Source organism: Phalacrocorax aristotelis, chromosome 10 (genome assembly GCF_949628215.1).
Source record: "Phalacrocorax aristotelis chromosome 10, bGulAri2.1, whole genome shotgun sequence".
NCBI lineage: Eukaryota > Metazoa > Chordata > Aves > Suliformes > Phalacrocoracidae > Phalacrocorax > Phalacrocorax aristotelis.
The window spans coordinates 21,507,097-21,529,512 of record NC_134285.1 but is presented as its reverse complement, the minus strand read 5'-3'; the positions used below and the strand labels follow the sequence as shown (position 1 = coordinate 21,529,512).

At 49.4% G+C, this 22,416-nt stretch overlaps 1 protein-coding gene across 1 annotated transcript in view; it reads left to right on the top strand.

The window, feature by feature from the left end:
• The window catches only part of PAPLN (papilin, proteoglycan like sulfated glycoprotein), a 54,407-nt gene extending 32,630 nt beyond the window's left edge, over positions 1 to 21,777 (top strand). The window contains exons 12-27 of the mRNA XM_075105703.1: positions 970 to 1,177; positions 2,918 to 3,094; positions 4,406 to 4,562; positions 5,192 to 5,278; positions 5,805 to 6,093; positions 6,210 to 6,327; positions 7,015 to 7,144; positions 11,349 to 12,000; positions 12,755 to 12,892; positions 13,750 to 13,874; positions 14,809 to 14,947; positions 16,359 to 16,496; positions 17,145 to 17,272; positions 17,856 to 17,964; positions 19,311 to 19,486; positions 20,031 to 21,777. Of these exons, the coding sequence (XP_074961804.1) occupies positions 970 to 1,177; positions 2,918 to 3,094; positions 4,406 to 4,562; positions 5,192 to 5,278; positions 5,805 to 6,093; positions 6,210 to 6,327; positions 7,015 to 7,144; positions 11,349 to 12,000; positions 12,755 to 12,892; positions 13,750 to 13,874; positions 14,809 to 14,947; positions 16,359 to 16,496; positions 17,145 to 17,272; positions 17,856 to 17,964; positions 19,311 to 19,486; positions 20,031 to 20,206 (2,947 nt within the window). The 3' untranslated portion in view covers positions 20,207 to 21,777. The remainder of the gene's footprint in view (positions 1 to 969; positions 1,178 to 2,917; positions 3,095 to 4,405; positions 4,563 to 5,191; positions 5,279 to 5,804; positions 6,094 to 6,209; positions 6,328 to 7,014; positions 7,145 to 11,348; positions 12,001 to 12,754; positions 12,893 to 13,749; positions 13,875 to 14,808; positions 14,948 to 16,358; positions 16,497 to 17,144; positions 17,273 to 17,855; positions 17,965 to 19,310; positions 19,487 to 20,030) is intronic.
• Positions 21,778 to 22,416: the final 639 nt, after the last annotated feature.

Sequence of the window (22,416 nt, the reverse complement as noted above, 5' to 3'; positions counted from 1 at the left end):
GGGAAGCAGCTGTAAGGCTAAGGGAGAAAACATGAACTGCTTTCACACCCTGGCTGGGGCTTACCTGATTGCAAGGGGAGGTAGCAGCTGACCAGCAGATCGCTACGATGCTCCCCCTGCACCACCAGTGCCTTTACGCTGCATGGCACAATGGAGTCGGGAATGAAACACGTTGTCCCTGAAGCCAGGGCGTGTAAGCTGTGCTCCCGGCTACCGGGGCAGCTCTGAGATACAGGAGTGGACAAGGGCAAGGATTTTGGCATCCAAACAGTCAGATTGTTTTGTGGACATTCCCCCTTCCATTAGCAAGGGTGTATCATTTCTGTGACAGCTTCAGCAACCAAACACAGGACAAAATCTATTTAAAGTTTTTGGGTCTTTTTTGTGTTTTCTGCTGTTAGAGAATTTGGCCCATAGGAGGAACAAACCAGCTTTCTACTGGCTGTCAGCGAAAAGCTCACAGGCACTTCTGAGAGTTCCTGGCATGTTTTGCAGGCAGAGTGAGGTCTTGGCTTGGTTTTACTGTTTCTGATAAAGGCTGGAGTGTAATGGGTGATTAGGCTGGTGTGGGTTGCTTTTCTTTTAGCTGATCTGGATTTTTTTGTTTGTTTTGGGGTTGTGTTTTTTTTTTTTCTTTTTTCCTTTGGTGTTCCATTCAGGCATTACATTTTTGCAGACATCAAGAGACCAAAAGCCGTGGAGAAAAATCATCCCCTTCTGGGAGAGCTCTGCACTTCCAGAGAAACTAGTGTTTTGTACTTGGGGATTTGTCTCCGGAGTGGAACTCATGCTCTGCATTGCCAACCAAGCTAGGCAGCGCTTGGTTAAATGGGAACTCACCTCTGACTCTATTCTGCGAAGGGACATTTTCCCTGTCTGATTACCTTAGGGACAGAGCACTGACCTCCCCTGTGCCTGTGGGCAGTTTAATTGGGCTTACATTTGTTTGCTTGATTCTGTGACCTGCAGGTGGAAAACGGGGGAGTGGGGATCCTGCTCCGCTACCTGTGGTGGGGGCACCCAGACTCGCTCCGTTTACTGTGTGGCGTTCGACGGTCAGAGCTCCCAAGGGGTGGTGGATAACGCTGAGTGCATGCCCTTCGCCCAGCAGCCTCGCAGCAGTCAGCCCTGCAACATGAGACAGTGTGCGACCTGGAGCACAGGGCCCTGGTCAGAGGTGAGTCTGTGAGTGGGAGGCAACTGCCTCTTGGCACATATTGAAGGAGGATCTGCCAAAGCTTGGGGGTAAAAAGCCAGGCTCCTTCTCTGGGACTGTAAAAAGTGTGTGTCCCCGGATAGGTGGTGTGCAGAGCTATAGGACTTGTCCCCACAGCCCTCCAGACAAGTTCTCCAGCTAGCTAGCAGCTATACGCTTCTTTAAATACACCCCTGTTCCTCAAAATCGTGCGTGCCGCTGCACCCCTGCGCTCTCATTGCATATTCTCTCTTCTCTGGTCTCCCATTCCTTTCCCCACTCCTGTATTTTTGAGATCCACCAGACCAGGCACTACCTGAGTTTCTGAGCCAGGCCTGGTGAAGGCAGAAGGTTGGGTATGAGAGCTGCTGCCCATAAGCTGATGATGTGCAGTAACGCTCCCTCCTCTGTAAAACAGGAGCTCACAGCTCCTGCCTGTGCTGTTTATTTCCATGGATATTGCTGCCTCAACATTACTAGCCCTGGACAGCAGTACTAAAATCACAACAGCTGGTAAGCAAGATACTCTCGGAACACTGGTGGCCTGCTGTTTGCTGTCTGTCAGTGCAGGGCTTCACCAAACATGGCTGTGTGGTACATTTTTGATGCCTGTGTGCATTTATATCTCCAGGAGAGGAAACAGTTCAAACTGTATGTGCTCAGTGCTGCCAGCCAGATATTCAGAAGGTATCTTATGTTCCAAGGGCTTAGAAGGTAAAGGTAGCGTCTACTTAGTACCTAATGCACAAGTGAATTTTCTTCTTTTAAAAGAAGTACATGTATGCTTGCAACATTTAACTTAGTCTTTTGGTGGTACTTTGAGTGGTGCGGCAGCTTAAAATGCAGCTTTGAGGCATGATAACCTAGACTGTGAAGTCTTCCCCCCCCCACCCCCGTGAGGTGTGAGTACTGAGATGACTTCAGGGTTGCAGAGTAAGAGCGCTGTCTGGGGAAGGCACAAAGTTCTTACAAACTGATTCCGAAGTGATTAATCCTGGAGTTCTCAAGAGACTGTTTCATGTACTCTCAGAGATAAAAGGTCACCATAGTAAATGAGTGGCTGAAACTCACTGGGAAGCTCATCTGAAGTAATTCAGACTGTCCCCAAGTTAATGCTTTCTGTGAGAGACCTTGGTAATTCATGGAGAAGTAGGTTGGATTCCAGGAAATACCACTGTGAATTTAAGAGGGCATTGAAAAATGTTGCAAACCAGTTAATGGTATAGAGGTTGTGTCACAGCTCCACGCTGTAAAAACGGAGCACAAGGTATTCAGGCAGAAGACATGAGCAATACAAGAACCTAATCTTTTTATCTTCCATTGAATTCTTTACTTTGAGCTGATTTTAATCAGGAGTAAATAACATGAGGTTGGTTCCAGGTATTTCCTGCCATTTATTGTCCTCAGGTATGTTCTGCAGTATTGATATTTTTCCAATATCACTCTCCATGTCGTCTTTGGTAGAGATCAAAAGAAGTTATATGACTAGGCCTAAATCATCCAGTGAGCTCCAGATCGTCCAGACCTTATCTACCATACTTCATTCTCTCTTCTACAGCATAAACAGCTACTCTGCTATCTCGCATCCCAGATGATTTTAATTATGGCTGGTTGTTTTAGGCAATCTCAAAATGGTGCTCTGCCCTAATGTTAGGGAGAACAGTCTGGAAATGCAAGTGGAAACCAGGTGCTTCCTTGTAATTGTTGGCCCCCGTTCTGCAGTGCTCAGCCAGCTGTGGGGAAGGGGTGCAGACCCGGACTGTCACTTGCAGAGCGCAGCAGGGCTCTCAGGCTCAGGACTTCGCTTGCCTAATGGAACCAAAGCCATCGGCCACCCAGCCCTGCCTTAAGGAGAACTGCATCCATGAAATTGGCTGGCACATTGGAGACTGGGGCCTGGTGAGCATCGCATTTTCATGGTTTGGAAATAACTGATTATATTGCTGTGCTTCTTGCAAACAAGCTTTGATCCGTGCAGTCGGCACATTGGCTGAAGCTGGGAGCATGTACTGCTTCATTACCAGTCCCTTGGCTCACACTTGTGTTGTAACTGGCACTAGTAATGCTCCAGTTAATCTGCTGCCTGCTTTGTATGCATCTGCTACAAAAATAAATCCTTCTGAGGCGGGGGTTATAGTTTCAGTGACAGTGGCAAAATGCAGCCAATAAGCTGAAACAATCCACTCCTGCTGCTTATTCCCAATTCTTCGTTCCATTGCTGTGCGTAGCAGAACAGCTCTCTGGCTGAGTATGGCTTAAAGCTCCAGGCTTCAGGACTGGTCATTGTGATTGGTGATATGGTTTAAAGCACATTTTTGTAATTGTTCTGATAAGATAAACTCTGCTTCAGCTGTATTAGTCTTGTCTTTATGGAGGGAGCCAGACTGTGCTCACCCTGGGAAAAGTGCCGGAGGGAAGAGATAGGGGTAGATCCAATGCATGAGGTGACTTCCAAACACAGTTATTTCCTTTTGTGCTAGCCCGACCAGCTTGTTCTGAGTTAAAACATGTTATATCTGGTTCTTCGTGAGACGTGGGCCAAGTTTTAACAACAGCTAAAGAAGTTGCATACCTTAGTCTGATCTTTCCTGGTCCCTGGCTTTCTGATATCAGAAGGGCTCCTACCTGTATCTGAATAAGAGAGAGAAATACTCTCCTGATGTTTGCAGAACTTGCCATGAGCAGGTGGGTTACGCAGATCCCTCACGCTCTCCCTTCCCCTGAGCTGTTGCTCATTGCTCCCTCTTCATCCACAGCTTCCAGTGAGGGCAACTCCAGTTAGCTGCTTACAAGAAAGCCACTGGTTTTCTTTCCTGTTGTAAACTGTTGTTCTTGAATGTGTAGTTCAAATTGTCTTTCTCACAGTTGGTGTATCCCCGTATTATTGAGGTGCCTGCGGGCCAGGCTGAAACAATTCACTCCAGCTCCCTGCCACACCACTGTGGGTAACAGCAACTCATCTGGATGTTACAGGCTGAGCATGGCTCAGAGCCTAATGCTTCAGGGCTGCATGCAACATTTGGTAAAATGGTTTAAAGTAAGCTTTTCTAATTGTTCAGATGAATCCAGCTGAAGTATTGTTTGCCTTTGTCTTGGTGGAGGAAGCTGTGCTCAGCCTGCAGCTAATCATGCAGTTGTTCCGCACTTCTGGTCTGCGGGGTTTCTGCATCCCTCTGCTGCCTGCTCACTTGCTTTGTCTCTGTGCCCAAGTGTTCGAAGAGCTGCAACTCGGGCATCCGGACACGCCAGGTCATCTGCGCTGACGGCGACTCCAAATTCTACAGTCCTGAGACATGCAAAGCCATCCAGCCACAGAAACCAGCCACCCTGGGTAGCTGCAACATGCAGCCCTGCTACCTGCCACAGCGTGAGTGGTATTGCTGCACACGTAGCTTTCCTAAGATGCTTTTGTTTAGGAGTAGAAATTCCCAGCTCTGCCCCAGCTTATGCCCTCAGCTTCTTGCCTGCCTGCCTCCATCCTGTATGTTTGTTTTGTGTACATAACCATAGCATCTTTAGAGTCCCAGTACCTGTGCTGTTGGTAATGTGTGTAACAGGCTTGAGAACATTGGTGCGTTTCCATTTTGAATTCAGTGTTCTGTGATGGCTCTGTCCCAGTGTGTGCTGCGGACTGACCCCGGGACTCCCAGTCAAGAAGGATGGCAACTTGGGCAGGCTCAACAGCTAAAAACTGTAGCCAACTCTCATCCCTCTGCAGACCAGCTATAAAGGAGGCACAACCGCTTGGAAGATTTTGCTTGCTGTCTGTGTCTAGTCTTCATGCCAGAGCTGAAATGCTGACTTTTGTCAGCCTGCCCATCACAGGTCACTGTCCTAACAATCCAATTGAATCCAATTGCTGGTCAGCAGCTGTTCCAGGAGAAGAGAAACATTTTCATCAACTTTAGTTTCCTGTTGGCTCCTGGATGCATTTGCAATTATTAGAACATAGGGCTGGACTAACTGCACTTATTTTGTGTGTGTGTCTCTTTGCAGAAGTCCCAAGTATGCAGGACACTATGGGATACGATGTCACTCGCCAGTCCTTGCTGACACGTTATATTCCAAACAGCCCTGCCACAGGTTTGGAAGGATTTTGTTAGTTTGGGTTTTCGGTGATGGTGGACTTGAAACAGGGTGTGGTAAGGGCAAGGTTGCTCCTTTTCTTCTCTTGTTCATTTCATGGGCTTCTAGAAATACGTGGAGCGAGGGACAAAGTGATACATGATAGTGAGCAGTGTCTGAATCTGTCCATGCGGAAGAGACTGTACAATATATAAATTCCAGGCTCTGGCAGCATGACTTAAGTGCTGGCCGAGAGAAATGCTGCCCAAAGCAGATCAGAGGAAGAAGAAAGGATCGTGTGAGGGGATCACAGTAATGTGGCAGGTGGTTTCTCGTGGGACAATAACAATAATGGTCAGGGAAGCAAGCAAAAGAACATCAGGACAACCGAATCCAGAAAAGTAGGCCAGAAGACACATTCAGGTGAAATCCTGATACAGAAGAGCCTGCCGTGTAGCCCTGAGTGGGTGAAAGAGAGGAGAGATGAGGAAAACTGACCAGATTTTGATGCTTACCTGCATGCTTTAAGGATTTCTCTCCCCAGATTCTGGTGATGAAAGGATGCTCCCTGGGAGCTCCACAATCCACAGTACCTCTGGGAATCACCACGTCCCATCCACCAAGGACCATGGCATCAACTTGTTGCCTGTTCGCTGGGAATCCCAGTCACGCTCATCAGGTTCCCACCAGCTCAGCTCCTCTCAGGACCCCACTGTAGGGACTGGTTCTCAAGACTGTCATCAGAGCCCACACGGCTGCTGTCCAGATGGGCACACTGCAGCTTCAGGCCCTCTGGGGAGAGGTTGCCCCTTCAGCACTTGTCACCGAAACAGGTAGCTGGAAATAGATGGGCCTGAGCAGGAAGGCGTTGCCTTTCCTGGGGGCTTACTGAAATTTGTGCCTGTGGAGCTGGGCAGGTCAGGTATTGCTGCAGCCCTTCTGCCTGTAGGTATGGATGCTGTCCTGATGGAGTATCGGCTGCCCAGGGTCCTAACCACATTGGATGCCCACAATACTACCGTGATGTTCAAGTGAGCAGAAATCAGCCCACTGCGGCTGCTCCAACAGTAAGTACAAAAACCCTTCGCATTGTAGACGTCCATCAGATATGAAGAATCAGATTTGACCCCCAGTGACTCAGACTGTGGGTTTCTGTTGTGCTTCGTCTCTGCCAGTAATGCTGGAGAACCAGGCATGGCATCAAGCACTTTGGCCTGCTTCATGCCTCTTCTGTCTGGGACATCCACCTGTGATCCTCTATAAGGAGGGGGTGGAGTGGGTGTTGGGAGATGTCTGAAAAGCAGAAGACCATCCTGTGTAGAACTGATTGAATAACCCTGAATAATCAAATTTCTGTTGGTCAGAAGCTTGGCATCCAATTCTTAGGAGAAAAAATGGGAAAAACATCACCACTATTAATTGCCTTTGTTTGTCAACTCTGCAGATTGAGAGCAAAATAGTCAGGATGTAATTCCCCTCGTAGCTTGGAGTGCTTGGTAGGGCCAGCTGAAAAAACCGCCCTGCTGCTGGGCTGGTTAGGTCTGCCTTGCAGAGAAGGGCAGCCCTGGTTCCATGGCCGACAGCCAAGTTTCCCACCCCTTCCCAACATGAAAGCCTCTTGGAGGCAAACAAACTAATAGTGTTTCCTCTAACAGCTGGCCTTCTGCGGCTGACAGCTTGGACGTGGTGCCTTGCATGTGCGACTGTCCTCATGTATGCATGATAACTTTTGGCTTTCAATTCCTGTCTCTAAGGCAAGCCAAGCCTTGTCCGAGCCGCACCGCTCAGGCGAGTGCCGCAGTTCCATCTACGGCTGCTGTTTTGACAATGTCGCTTCAGCTTCAGGTCCTCAAGGGGAAGGATGTCTCAACAGGCCCAACTACCGTAAGTGATGCTTTGGCTTCTTGGTTTAGAAGTGTAAGAAGAGTCCTACAGAATCCAGTAGCATATGGAGCCTTCCTGGATAGAGGCTCTGCTTTCTGTAAAATGTTGTAAACTGTCTCTTTGAAGAGAAATTCTGCCTGGTGCCTGGGGCAGGGGAAGTTTGGAAGGAGTGTAGAACAGCAGCCAGATGGTTCAGTTCTGTCAGGTACCACAGAAATTCTTGGTGTCCTCTGCTGATAGTTGGACAGAATTGTCTTTGTGTGATCTCTCTCTGTAGGACTTCTGGGAAGCTGTTTGCCCCTGAGAAGATACTCTGATGCAGCCTAGAGTGCTCTAAATTAGTTACCTGGGTTTAGGAGAAGTAGGGCCTGTCTGAGGGATCAGTGCCGTTGCTCAGCCTTCAGATATCCCCTGGACAGGTGTGGAACGAGAGCTGCAGCTACAGATGAAGGTGTTGCTCCGGGCTGCATGGATGCTTTCAGCCAGCAGAGTTCAATACAGTGCCTGCTGTACTATGAGGACACTAGAGCTGTTGGGCAAAAGCATCTCTGCTCCTTTAGTTCCCAGCTGTATCCTCTGCGGGCACGTTGCTGCTTCATTGCCTTGCCCTTTTGCCCCAGCACAGAGATTGCTTAGTGGCCATCCCTGTGGGGCTGCCTTGGGGAAAGGGAAAGCTCTCTGGATCCTCCCTGCTCAACCACTGCTTGGCAAAGGACCCCTCAGTCCGGACATGTTTGTCAGTATGTGGCTGTGATACCTGTGACTCAGAGCGCGGGGCTCGGTTTGTAGGCACGTTGGGCTGAGCTCTCTTACATCAGCGTGTAGAGTGGTACTCTGTATCACAGAACCACAGAATGGCAGGGGTTGGAAGGGACCTCTGGAGATCATCTTGTCCAACCCCCCTGCTTGAGCAGGGACACCCAGAGCAGGGGGCACAGTACCGCGTCCGGGTGGGTTTTGAATGTCTCCAGGGAAGGAGACTCCACGACCTCTCTGGGCAGCCCGTGCCACTGCTCTGGCACCCGCACAGTAGAGAAGTTTTTTCTCATGTTTAGCTGGAACTTCCTCTGTTCCAGCTTGTGCCCGTTGGCCCGTGTTGTGTCATTGGGCACCACTGAAAAGAGCCCAGTCCCAATGTGCTGACACCCACCCTTTAGATATTTATAAATATTGATGAAATCCCCCTCAGCCTTCTCTTCTCCAGGCTGAACAAACCCAAGTCTCAGCCTTTCCTCACAAAGGAGATGCTCCAGTCCCCTGATGAGTTTCGTAGCTCTCCGTTGAACTTGCTCAAGCAGTTCCCTGTCCTTCTTAAACTGGGGAGCCCAAAACTGGACACAGTACTCCAAATGTGGTCTCTCTAGGGCAGAGCAGAGGGGGAGGATAACCTCCCTCGACCTGCTGGCCACACTCCTTTTAATGCAGCCCAGGATACCGTTGGCCTTCTTGGCCACAAGGGCACATTGCTGGCTCATGGTCAGCTGCTTGTCCACCAGCACTCCTAGGTCCTTCTCAGTGGACCTGCTTTCCGGTAGTTCAGCCCCCAGCCTGCACTGGTGCATGGGGTTGTTCCTCCCCAAGGGCAGGACCTTGCACTTGCTCTTGTTGAATCCCATGAGGTTCCCCTGGGCCCAGCTCTCCAGCCTGTCCAGGTCTCTCTGGATGGCAGCACAGCCTTCTGGTGTATCAGCCGCTCCTCCCAGCTTGGTATCACCAGCGAACTTGCCGAGGTTACGCTCTAACCCACTGTCCAGGTCATTGATGACTATATTGAACAGGACTGGACCCAGCACAGACCCCTGGGGAACACCACTAGTGACAGGCCTCCATCCAGCCTCTGCCCCATTGATCACAACCCTCTCAGTTCTGTTGTTGAGCCTGTTCTCTGTCCACCTCACTGTCCACTCATCCAACCCACACTTCCTTAGCTTGTCTATGAGGGTTCTATGGGAGACAGTGTTGAATGCTTTACTGAAGTCAAGATAGAGAACATCCACTGCTCTCCCTTTGTTGACCCAGCCAGTCATGCCATCATAGAAGGCTCTCAGGTTGACCAAGCATGATCTCCCCTTGGTGAATCCATGTTGACTATTTCTGATAACCTTCTTGTCCTCTACATGCCTGGAGATGACCTGCAGGATGAACTGCTCCATCACCTTTCCGGGGATGGAGGTGAGGCTGAGTGGCCTATAGTTTCCCATGTCCTCCTCCTTGCCCCTATTTGAAGATTGGAGTGACATTGGCTACCCTCCAGTCCTCGGGCACCTCTCCTGTCCTCCACGACCTTTCAAAGATGACGGAGAGCGGCTCAGCAGGGACATCTGACACCTTCCTCAGCGCTCACGGGTGCATCCCATCAGGGCCCATGGATTTGCGAGGATCCAGTTTGCCTAGGTGATCTCTAACCCAATCCTTCTCAACTGATGGTAAGTCTTCCTTTCTCCAGATATTTTCTCTCTTTTCTGGGGGCTGAGATGCCTGAGGGTCAGCCTTAGCAGTAAAGACCGAAGCAAAGAAGGCATTCAGTAACTCCGCCTTCTCTGCATGCTGTGTCACCAGGACCCCTTCTTTGTTCAGCAGGGTATCCCCAGTCTTCCTTTTACCGCTGATGTATTTAAATAAGCCCTTCTTGTTATCTTTGGCATGCATTGCCAGATTTAGTTCCAAGTGGGCCTTGGCCTTCCTCGTCGCATCTCTGCACACCCTGACAGCATTCCTATATTCCTTCCAAGTGGCCAGTCCCTTTTTCCACATACTGTGAACCTCCCTCTTCCACTTGAGTTTCTCTAGGAGATCTTTGCTTATCCATGCAGGCTTCCTGGCTCTTCTGCCTGATTTCTTCCTCAAAGGGATGCACTGATCTTGAGCTCGGAGGAAGTGGTCCTTGAACCCTAAGTGCTGGGTCCTGCACTTGGGTCACAACAACCCCATGCAACGGTACAGGCTTGGGGAGGAGTGGCTGGAAAGTGCCTGGAGGAAAAGGACCTGGGGGTGTTGGTTGACAGCTGGCTGAACATGAGCCAGCAGTGCCCAGGTGGCCAAAGAGGCCAACAACATCCTGGCTTGTATCAGGAATAGCGTGGCCAGCAGGAGCAGGGCAGGGACCTCGTGCCCCTGTACTCGGCACTGGTGAGGCCGCACCTCGAGTACTGTGTGCAGTTTTGGGCCCCTCAGCACAAGAAGGACATTGAGGTGCTGGAGCGTGTCCAGAGAAGGGCAACGAAGTTGGTGAAGGGTCTGGAGAACAAGTCTGATGAGGAGCGGCTGAGGGAATTGGGGTTGTTTAGTCTGGAGAGGAGGAGGCTGAGGGGAGACCTTATCGCTCTCTACAACTACCTGAAAGGAGGTTGTAGCAAGGCGGGGGTTGGACTCTTCTCCCTAGTAACAAGTGATAGGACAAGAGGAAATGGCCTCACGCTGCGCCAGGGGAAGTTTAGGTTGGACAGTAGGAAAAACTTCTTCACCGAAAGGGCTGTCAAACATTGGAACAGGCTGCCCAGAAAAGTAGTTGAGTCTCCATCCCTGGAGGTATTTAAAAGAAGGGTAGACGTGGTGCTTGAGGATATGGTGTAGTGGTGGCCTTGGCAGTGATAGGTTAGCGGTTGGACTCGATGATCTTAAGGGTCTTTTCCAACCTTAACAATTCTATGATTCTATGACCTATCCAGCTCTCTTGGACCCACTACCTTCTAGAGCTCTAGCCCATGGGATTCCTCCAAGCAGGTCTTTGAAGAGGCCAAAGCCGGCCCTCTTGAAGTCCAAGGTCGTAATCCGTGGTGTTGCAGGGCTCCTGTGCCAGAAAAGAGATTGCATGAGGCTTCATAACTGGGTCTAATGCACTTCCTTTGTGGTTGGAAATGTGCAAATGGCAGCCACATGCCCTTTGCAGAAGAGGAAGCCCCAGAGCTAACCTTGCAGCTGCACAATTCCCCAGGAAAGGCTGTAAGGCATCCATCTAGTATCTAGATTCAGAAATGTGTCTGAGGTTGATTCTCCTTCCACCAGTGGCAAAACTGGGGCAGAAAGAAACGTGAGCACCTGCCCAATTTCAAAGCAGAGCTGGGTGCAAAACTCAGGTGTCCTGCTTTCCCACCTGCCCTCTGCCCACAAGGCCCATCAGATCATCTAGGTAGGTGGCTTGAAGCACCTGCACCTTTATGCTTCATGACCCTCACATCTCCCCCTGTTCCACTCTTTTTGGTAGCGTATCCTGTCATATGCCTGCTGCCCAGTGCCCACGGCCCCTGCGCGAACTGGACCACTCGCTGGTACTTTGTGACCGTCGTTGGCAAGTGCAATCGGTTTTGGTACGGCGGCTGTCACGGCAATAAAAACAGCTTTGCCTCGGAGGAGGAGTGCATGAGAGTGTGCCACAATTCAGGGGGGGTCAGTCCTCTGGAGCACCAGCCCCTTTCTGGCACAGGAGCCCTGCAACGCCAGCACGTTGGCTCCCACTCTCCTACAGGGGATGCTTGGGGTCAGCAGCAGCTGCCTCTGAGAGAGTCTGCAAGTCGCAGCCCACAGGGAAGAGCCTATGGGGCTTCACACCCCACGCAACACAGCCACAGACAGGGCAGCTGGAGAAGTGAGGTGCTGCCAGAGTCTTTGCCAAGGACTGGCGTGCTGGATAGCCAGCGCCGGGGCACCCAGCGAAGCAGATTGGACAGTCTGAGCCAGCTGCACCTGTGGGAAGCAGCAGTGCCTGGGCCCTCAGAGAGGCAGAGTAGCAGTGGCCAGCAGATGCTGCCCCAAGAAGGCAAGCAGTGGCATAAGGCTTTCGGAGCAGATGTTTCCATGACGGAGGGATTGGGGCACCAGGTGTCTGCAGACTCATTCCCAGCACGGGCTCTGCACAGGTGATGATTTTTTTATATGTTGTTTTCCTGTTCTGCCAGCTCATTGTGAAGCATCAGTGCAGCTTACTCTGGAGTTGCCCCAGCTGGGACCAGCTAACTGGGAATACCATGCAATGGATGGGCTATACGTGTGACCCTTTGGTAAACCAAGTTGTTCAGGCCCTGGAGTTATCTGCTGTCTCTTTCCTTGCACTCTCCCTACTCTCTGACAGCACTGGAAGTATGGTATATGAAAAGACTGAAGGATCTGGGGTCTTTGTCTGGGAGGCATTCTTACGCTGTAAATGAGAATCTGTATGTGGTTTACATGTTCTGACCAAGAAATTTAGCTGACTCTGGCTTCAGAGCCTTGATCTCAGCACTGCATGGAGCAGCAGCAGGTTGTTCTAGGGAAGACTTTTAAGATGCAGAGTTTTGGTCAGGATCCAGACCCTGAAAATCAGGAGTGCGTAGAGCTAGATCTAAATGTGGCTGCGCTGGATCTGTGTCTGTCTGCTGAGCTGAACCTAGTTCTTTCAGAAGAGAGGGGATGTAGGACTCGCTCTCTTCCCGGAGATACTGTAGCATTCAGTCTCTCCAGAGCAGCCTTTGCCACGTAGAAGAGGCTTCCCCACATGTTGCCTGGTGCCTCTGCTCAAAGCTGAATGGGCAGCCGATCTTGCTTTGCCCTGTGGTTGTGACTTATCCAGAGTCACAGGAGAGGACCCAGAGAGGAGGGCAGCAGGGGTGCCAGTGGAATCACTTTCTCTTTCAGAGCTGTCCTGGAGGAAGCCAAGCCCTCTCTTGTGACAGCGGTCATGGGACAAAACGTCCAGCTGATCTGCAAGACAGGCATGTCCCCCTTCTCCAGAGTGGAGTGGGTGAAGGATGGCCAACCGGTCTCCTCTGACAGGTTAGCTCAGCTCCCTTCATTGTAAAGCAGATGGGCTCCTTCTGGGCAGAGTGCCAAATGTGCTTGCTGGATTTCTTGGTAATCTTATTGTTAAAATTCTAAAAATAAAAATAAAAAATTACTAAATAAACAAGCCTATGTATTAACCTAGGAGCATGAGCTGTCCGCCTGTCTCTGCACTGCAGAAACAGACACAGTCAGCAACAGCATCGAGGCATTGACTAGTGTTATGGGGCAGAACAGGTGCTGGCCCATAACAAGGCACTGGTGGAAGCTGACATGCGGGTAGTGATACAGAAAACTGTTGTCTGTTGGATTCATCCTGGGGCAGCACTAAGTCAGTAGTTGAAGGTGAAGCTTGTAGCCAAATAACTCAGAGTTCCTCCGGGTGGAAGTTTCTGGTACTCCCATCTAAGTTATAATTTTTTTTTAAAACTACTTTTAAAGCCTGTTTTTCCTGGGAAGTCTGTTTCCAGCAACAGTTGGGAGCCTGTCACTTTGTGTTATGAAAATCGCAGCTAAGAAAAGACCAGTTCTGCTTTTCTGTTTGCAGATGACTGCTGGGGCTCAAGCTCCTGCCTGGGAGGGCAGTTTGCCTCTTCATGGGAGAGGCTGCTGAAAGCAGTTCCCTGTTTTCCCATCTCAGTTTCCTCTCTGTTCCTGACATCCTTTCTGCCACAATTATTTCCCCTGCCTGTGACCCCCCTGTGGTCAACAGAGTTTTGGGGTTTTTTTCTAAGCTGGGGAGGGCACTACATGGTGATGGTTTACGTAACATCAGCATGAAGGGCTTCTCTGCCTCGACTTGTTGCTGTCCATGGCCAGGCAGAGGCAGTTAATCTTTGCTCCTGTTGCAGGCACACCTACCAGTCCGACAGCTCCTTAGTGATCAGCCACGTCAAGCTGGAGGACACCGGGACTTACACGTGCCTCATTTCTGATGGGAGGACAGAGAGCCGAGAGATTCAGTTACAGATCATAGGTGACTTACCTTCGACTTAAGGCCAAAGAGGTAGCTCAGGGCTCCTCATTAACGGTTATTGAGAACAGGAGCAATAAATCCAGCTGCAGGAACAGCCTCCTCTGCTGTCACACTGTGCTAGCAGCGTCACCTTCACTCCATGGCAGCTGTGTCCCAAGAGCTAGTCAAAGCAGTCAGTCTTTCCCACTGTAGGGCTGCCAAGAGGGAGTGTGGAGGCAGCAGGGCTTCTTTTGGTGTTGCCTTATGATAAAGCCTTTGCCCTAAAGCACTCCCTCCCCTGCAGTGCTACCTCATAACCAGAGTCATGGCTTGCCTGTAACCTGCTCTATTTCCAGCACAGTGAACATGTCTTCCTCCCTGAGAGCCATCGGCTGCCTTCTGATCCCAGAAAGGAGGCTCTAGAAGAGGGGTCTTCTGCAGTTTCTTGGGTCCTCCATTTCACACTATAATGTGACCAGTCTGCCATAACTGTTTGTGCTACTGCATTTATGTTTTGTGTTTTACCCAAACAGGCCCTGCTGGCTAACAATTTCCCTGTTCTAAAAAACATGCCTTATTTAAGAACCAAAAGCAAAAAAAAATATGAAAGACTAGTCTCAAAAGATGGGCCAGCAAGGCACCCTGTAGCCTTCAATTTCTGAAGTGTACTTTGTCACAGCAATGGCACATGGGGCAGAAGGCACTGTGGCCTAAGAGATGCTGTAACATGTTTGCTGATAGAGGAGAGAAAGGAGTCTAAAATCGCTTGCCTGCAGGTCCGTGACTCTCATTAGTAGACAGTGCAGGCTTACTGTACTATTGAGCCAGAAAACAGATGGCTGAAGGGCTCTTTGGCTCCAGTTCAGCAAGCTACCCCGAGCTCATAGAAACCCTGTGTGAGAGGTCACAGTAAGAAGGGTCCTTTTATTCACATATGGCATTTTATTTTGAATAGAGTACCAGAGCCCTGTTCTGGCAGAGGGTGAGAGAGGTCGGGTCCTTCACAAGGAAAATCAGCAGCATCGAGAGCTATCTAGAGGCAGGAAGGTTGTACAGGCAGCCGATTCCTCTGTGCATCAGCAATTCGCATACAGGTAAGTTCACATACAGCAACAGTTTGTCCACCATGACCAGCTGATGAACCATATGGCAACTCTTCATGTAGAAAAGCTGAATATTGGAAAGGTCCTGGGTCAGCTGTTCTGGGGCACGGTTGGGAATCAAGCAGTACTGAGCTGCTGACAACAGGAAAAGGCGAAGATCCCAGACACAAGCTGTCTTCTGTCCTCCCCGAGGGGCTCTTGAAAGAAGCATATTCTGAGTAAAGACACGCAGGGAGGCTGACAGCGAAGGAGCTAGGTTCAAACAAAAGTAGAAGTATCAGGGGCAGCATCCTTAGCTGTTCAAGTTAGCATAGGCAGAAAGAGAAATCTGTTCCGTAAAGAAAGCAAAGCAAATAGGAACGGCTTAACTAGCGCAAAAAAGACATACGTATATATAAAAAGGCTCCAGTTACTTTAGCCCCCACCCATTTATTTTAAATATTTTGTGAACAAACCAGTTGGACTCAAAACTTTCCTCACTTACCGGGTGGCATATTTTGTACCTTCTTGCATGTTTCTTGGGTGCTTCTAGGCCCCACAGAAATAAAAGGGTACAAATTTTTTTTGCCCTAAATGCAGCATGTTGGGGCTCCAGATTAAATGGGACCATGATCTGATCTCTCTCTCCTTTTGAGTTTACAACCTACAACCCAGCCAACTTGCTGAACTCCCCAGCAACCTCCTCAGCTGCTTCTGCCTAAAAGCAGAAAGAAGTGATTCACTGAATTAAAAGCATTGAATTAAGGCTCTTTGGTTTTGTTTTTTGAGATCAGGAATTCAGGTCAGAGAATGGGGGTGGGGGAGATGATGTTCCCAGAGTCAAATAAAACATCATGTTTTAGTTCCCTTCTAAAATGGTGTTTAGCCGCACTTAGAGCAAACCACCTGAGGAGATGAGTGGTGTGAGAGCCTGACCTCAACCTTCCTGCTGCATGAAGTGGATGGCCAGCTCCTGGGCCTTGTGTGCAGTCAGGTGATGGCAATGTGCTTTTCGCACCCCAAAAACTATCTGCTCGTTTTTGTGTGCCAGACAAGTACCTTGGGGGAAACATGCTTGGAGCCCTCTTCAGGACTTTGTACCATTTGCCATGTGCTTATGCTGTTATCCAGAGGGATGCTGTAAGAAACAGGGTTGCTGTCTCTAAAGGGTTAAGCTGGCTGGCAGGAGTGCAGCACCAAGCTGTGCTGAAATGGAGCAGGATTTGATGGAGGCTGCTCTCTTCTGAATATTTGAGTGAATGTTGGTAACGGCAAGTATCAGAGCTCCAGTGGGAGTGTAGGGATCACCCTTTCCTGTTGGAGGAAAAGAACCAAGGCTTGCGATTAAAAAAGCCTTGTGCTGAAGGTCAAATTCTGAATGAGGAAGTTTCTCCATCTTTTGCTGTGCTTGTGGACTTTGCAGATTGAGAATGGATAAGAGTGAGCCCTCGGTAGTGGAGGCCAACGTCGGGGACAGAGTCAGACTGCCCTGCACAGTGGAAGCATCGCTGCCTCTCACCATTGAGTGGCAGAAAGATGGACAGCCTCTCTCCTCTCCCAGGTGAGCTCCCAGGCAGCTCCCCCATGCCCATAGGCAGGTTCATGTGGAGGAGAGCCTCCCCCTTGCCTTGCCTTCCCTGTCTCCTTCCTGAGAGAATGGAGCTGCTGGCCGTACAGCCAGGGCCCATCCTGCTTTATGCTGGTCCACTTCTTCTGTTAGGGCCAGACCATACTGCCTGACTGCCCGTGTCTCGCAGATCAAAGTCTGAACGTTGAACCCTTGAGTGAACAGCTGTGATACACGTCTACAAGTCAGCCAAAGCTGAAATTTGTTCATCTACAAGATTAGCAGGAAAAGGACACATGGCAATGAAATTTGCCAAAAACCAGCTGGTCTGTGAGCCAGGGCAGAGGTTCACAGCAAAGAGAGAGATCAGGGTGCCTGCAGTGAACTTCCACAGCTAATGGTACTGCTCTCCTGCAGCTTTCCTCCCCCTCTGCTCTGAGAAGCCTGCTGTAGCAGCGAGCTTTTCCAGAGTCCACAGCACTAGTGCTGGTGTTTGAGGATTGCAGGTTGAACTGAACTGCCACTAAACCTTTGTTCAGTGTTACTATGAAGTTGTGCACGAAGCTCAGCTTCAGCTCTGGTGGCTGGAGTCCCACCCTGACCCAAGCATAGGTTGAGAGGCTTTCTGGTTTTGTTCCCCAGACACAGGCAGCAGTCAGACGGGGCCCTGGTGATCAGCCGGGTCAGCTCTGAAGACGTCGGCTTCTTTACCTGTATTGCCTCGAATGGACATGACCAGGACCAGCGACAGGTCCTGTTCCGACCTCTAGGTACAGGATGGACAGGGGCATGTGCAGCATGTCTGTACAGACACACGTGTGCACACAAGTGGGAAGCGGGGAGGACTGGGCAGTGTGGATGTCTTGTCTGGCCATGCCCCTTGGCTTCACACCTGATGTTTAATGGGCAGCTTTAGGGCAGGGGAAGAGTGAGCTGTTTTACCCAAAGGTAATCTGTGTCTGTCTAGCACCTTGTGGCGCTCCAGGCAGCTGGGAAGAGGGACTAACGGCACAGTAAGAGTGACTCTCTTGTTTCTGGGATGCTGGTGTGGAATGGGTATAGGAGCAAGAGGAGCTAAGGAGATGGTGGTTCTGCACATGTGATGTGCTTGTGTCCAGCTGGAGGAAAAAGCTCTTTGAAGCCTCTGCGACTTGCCTTTGCTTGGGCCAAAGCCCTTAGGAAATCCACACTCCCCATAGCAACAGCATCATATACTGTTGAAAACATGCTGTTTCAAGGCCCAGGGGCTCGTAGCTCATCATAGCATATGTTGCATTTTCCCCATGAGGGAATGCTCCTACTACCAGGGGCGGTGTGGCATTGTCTTCCTGCTAGCAATGATTTCTTATTTAGGAGAGCTGAGGATCACTGGTCTCCTGCCAAGCATCACGGTACCTGAGGGAGGGACTGCTCAGCTTCATTGTACAGTGACTGGCAACAATGTGAATATAAGGTGGTCAAGGTGAGCAAAAATGAGACAGAACTTCCCTTTCCTTCTCTTCCCAAACCTCCTCACTTACTCTCCAAATAATAATGCAGGATGCCTGCCAGGTAAGAAACCCGCAGTTCTCAGCCCCAGCTAGTATCACCTACCCTTTCCTAACTGATTTGCCTGTTACCCTAAAAATCCTGGACAAGATCCCTTTGGGGTGTAGGGGTTACCAAGTTCATGTTCCAGCCAAATGAGGAGGAAAGCAGACGTCAAGATTTCACGGAGTTCAGAAGGGCTCCATGCTGGAAAGCTACTGACATTACAATAGCAAGAATGAGAAGTGTATGACCAGAGGAAGACCTTTAGTTGGTATTTATGAAACTCTCTCTGCCTAAACTAGCAAACATTTTAGCCCCTACAATAACAGCGACTCTTCTCCCAGCTTCCTGTTGCAACAGTTCTCTCCCTCTACTGTCAAATGGGAGCAAAGGAGAATTCCAAGTGTTTTAATGAAGGTAAAGGAAAAGCTGTGTCCTCTTCTCTTGTTGGTTTACAGTGAACCTCTGAATTTGTGCCAGTGTGTGTTGGGGATTTTTTTTTCCCCTATTTGAAAATAATTGGTTCTGTTTTGGAGCCTTCTTGAAAAGGATCCGGAGAGATGGATTGGTAATTGTTTAAGTCCCTCTACTCCGAGGGGTAGGACTGAAGTGGGCCATCACACAAAGAGAGCTTTTCTTCCGTGTGTAAGTTTGGTATTTGAGTTAACAAAATGATGCAAGTTTTAGAGCCTGAATTAAACCCTTTTCAGTGAAACAAATTTTATTTCCTTGGTAACTAGGGGTTCATAATTCAGGCATTTTTCCTGTTGGGCACAGAGTATTCCATGAGGAGCAGAACAGACACAATCTTGCTGGTATTTTAAACTTTTTTTTTCTTTTTAAATAAACTTTTAAAGGAGAGGAAAGAGGGTGCATTGCTCACTGCCCCATATGTTCCTCAAGCAATATGCGCTGCTATCAATGCCAGCCAAACAAGCACTGCCAGACCACAACCCGGAGAGAGGGAAAGACACCCTGGATTTTCTCTTAGTTCCTCAAACCTCAGAAGTGTGTAATAGCGGAAAGGGCGATATCTTCATACAGAGCACGCAGCTAGCTACCTCCCACGCAGACAATGGGCTAACAGATGCAGACTGACTCAGGCTCCTGTTACTACCCAACTGTAGAGCCAGGTCATGGCAAAAGAAGATTTCTTCTTCCTTCCTGCTGAATTTGTGAAAATTCACCTGTTTCCCAGAGTTCAGTTCCCAGAGAGCACAGAGAACTCCTTTAGCCCCCATGGGTGTGAAAAGTGATACAAAATGTTTTTCACCACAGGAACGGAGTCCCCATGCGGGCGGATGGCCACCACATCCACCTGTCCCAGGATGGAAGCCTGATCATAAGCAACGTTCAAGAGGCTGATGAGGGATCCTACACGTGCAGCGCCTACAGCAGCAGCAACTCCGTCAGTGCTAGCACGGAGGTGAAAATGCTGAGGAGCAGCCCTAGTAGTGAGTACAGCCTGTCCTCCCCGCTTCTCCCAGCACAGTGCCTGCCTCTTGGCAGTCTGCACATTGCATGTTCCCACCCACCGCTGACCTTGGGCTTTGGGGAGTATCAGGAGCCCCTGGGCTGTGCTATCGGAGCAGCTCTGCTTTCCTTGGGTAGAAAAGCAGGATGGTGGAAACGCCTCCCCACCCCCAGGGCTCTGGGAGCCTAATTAACTTCCTGAGGCCAAAATGCCGTAGCTGGGTGACTAAATAGTTGGCTGCAAGATTCATATTTGGACTTTGGACACAACCCAGCTGGCTTTATGTAGGGTGTAGAGTGGTGTCTCCTCAGACCAGCCCCAGAAACTACGTTCTCCTCCTGTATCTCACCAGAGATACCAATTTCTCTCTCACCCTTGATGTTGGACTATATTTAAAACAATCCCTTTAGAACTGGCAGGGTGGAGAAAGCAGGAGCATGCTGTGTCTTTTGGGAGGGAAACAAAACCTGAGGATAAGCCCTGGCAGTGTATTTACAGCGGTTTCACCTTTTGCTTGGCTGCAGCTACTGTGAATCACGTTGTGGACCTGAGCAGAGAGTGTGTGGACCAGCCACACCTCGCCAACTGCGACCTGATCCTGCAGGCCCAGCTCTGCAGTAACGAATACTACTCCAGCTTCTGCTGTGCCAGCTGCTCTCGCTACCAACCGCGGGCCAGCCCTCCTCGTCACCATGGGTGACAGACACTTCTGTGGCCGCACGAACGTACAGGTGACCGATTACAAGACTGGAAGTTTGAACTCTGTCCTTTTACTGCATGGAACTGTTCTGCGAGCTCTGCCCTGATGGAAGGCTCAAGAGGGGGAATTGAACAGAGGTAGTAGGTGTAACTGTTCGAAGGTGGGAGGCCCACCGCCCTCAAGTTTAGCGCAAGCTTCTCTCTGCCCTCCCCAGCCCCGTATGCCCTGCTGTAGTTAATCCATCTCTTCACTTAAGGATAGTTGCTGTCATTCACAGAACAAGATGACACTGGGAATGTAAGGATGCTGTGCCTTTAGAGAAGGCAGATAACCAGCATGAAAGAGGGAGAGACCAATTCTTCATACAAGCGTGAGAGAGAAGTGCTATTAAAATCGCCTCTGAAGTGTTTGAAGATGGGCCCAAACTGACTTAACCAAGGCACTACTGAGCAATGAACATGTGTAATCCTGGGGAGCACGTTCTGTCTAAATGCAAAGGACTCTGGCCATGAGAAACAGCTTGATGCATATAAAATGAGAGTTCAGGTCCTATGAGATTACTAGCTCTAGGGATGCAGCTGTGACGTCACATTACTGTAGCTGTTTTATTCCAGTAGACCTTAGACAAATTCCTGGCTGCGTCAGTTTGGTTTCTACGTGACTGTAGATAGCTTTGGAGTGAAATGCAGAAGCAATGCTTCACAGAAAAGCCTAAGACAAAAGGGAAGAATACTTTTAGCCCTTCCTGAATGTTAGGGGTAATTTAGGTGAATATACCTACACCGTTACCTGTTCTGAGTTGCGGCAGTTGAAATTTCACTCAAGGACGGCTCAGCAGAGAGGCTTTTTCCTGAGTCAGAACTGTGCTGTTGAATGTGTTGCACATGGGGCTTTGAAAGAGAAATTTTCAGGCATTAAGGGGGGATATGGGAGGAGATAAGATTATGTAATGATTTGTTAAACCAAGAAAGGCCCTTGGGTGTCTTTGGTATCTCAAAGTGGAATTCTAATGTCTGAGGAAAAGCATTTTTTTACAGCTTCTATGGTATTGCTGTACCCTACCATCAGCCCTGACAGTCCCCCCTCTTCCTCATTCTGAACTCCCTGCTGAGACTTGGATGGGTTAATCGCATTAATTAGCACCATCAGCCAGTGATTATTTGCATAGATGTAGCTATAAACTAGTAGACTGGTGTGTGTAGTGTTGATGTTTTGGTTGGCTGTTTGTTTTTTTTTTCTTCCCAACCCCTTCTCCTACTTCTGGTACTTTTAAGGCTTCTAAGGCAGGCAGCTAAGTCGTTCTCCTCTCCTTCAGTACAGACCCAGTACTCAGGGCAGCAGTAATACGTAGCCGTAAATCCCACCAGCTTGACAGCCTAAAGCTGGTTTGGAGTCTAAATGTCTAAATCCAGTAAATCAGTTCAGCTGAACCTAAAAATAAGGCTTACTATCTAAATGATGGCACTCTCTTCAGCACAGGTATGGCTTCAGGAGTGGGAACACTGCTTTAAGAGGTGAACAAACTGACAAGTCTAGACGCAATCCAATAAAGGAGTGTGAGGTGACAGTTACCAGCTGCTGGGGGGGGGTGTGTGTGTCTTTCTGTGGTCTGATAGAGTCTGTCTTTTCTAGCAAGCAAAAAGTTGTTGTTTTTTTTTAAAGTTGCTTTAATTTGATTAGGGAAAAAAGAAGTGTGTTGTCATTCATTGTAGGTGTTACAGGTTTGAGGTTGCCCTCATTTATAGTTAAGACCAATGTGACGGTCCTGTGACCGTGTTGGGGGGTGGTGTGTATAGGATATTTTAGTGTTTTAGTATATAATGTGACTTTGCCTTTTGAGAGCAGGGACTAATCACAGACTGTGTGAATGCCAGCCTTAGTGAAGGCCTCTCAGTTCACCTGTGGCATGTTGCATCGAAGGTAGTCAAGCTCTGTGGCCCTGCTCAGTCCAGTTAGACATCAATTGTGGTTGTAGCAGACCCTGTTGTCCCAGAGCAAGCAGTCAGTTCTATAATAGCCTTTCTACTGTGTCAGAGGCTATATTTAAATATTCTGTGTAGTCAGCTTTCATTTAAGCCGTAGGGCTACGCCCAATGGGGCCTGGGAGCACTGTAGCAGCCACCGCTATGGACTGTGCTTTGGTTAAGTGAGCAGTTATGCTCTGCCCGCCTTTCAGCTGCATAACCATGGCAGGAAGGCTGGGACCTGAA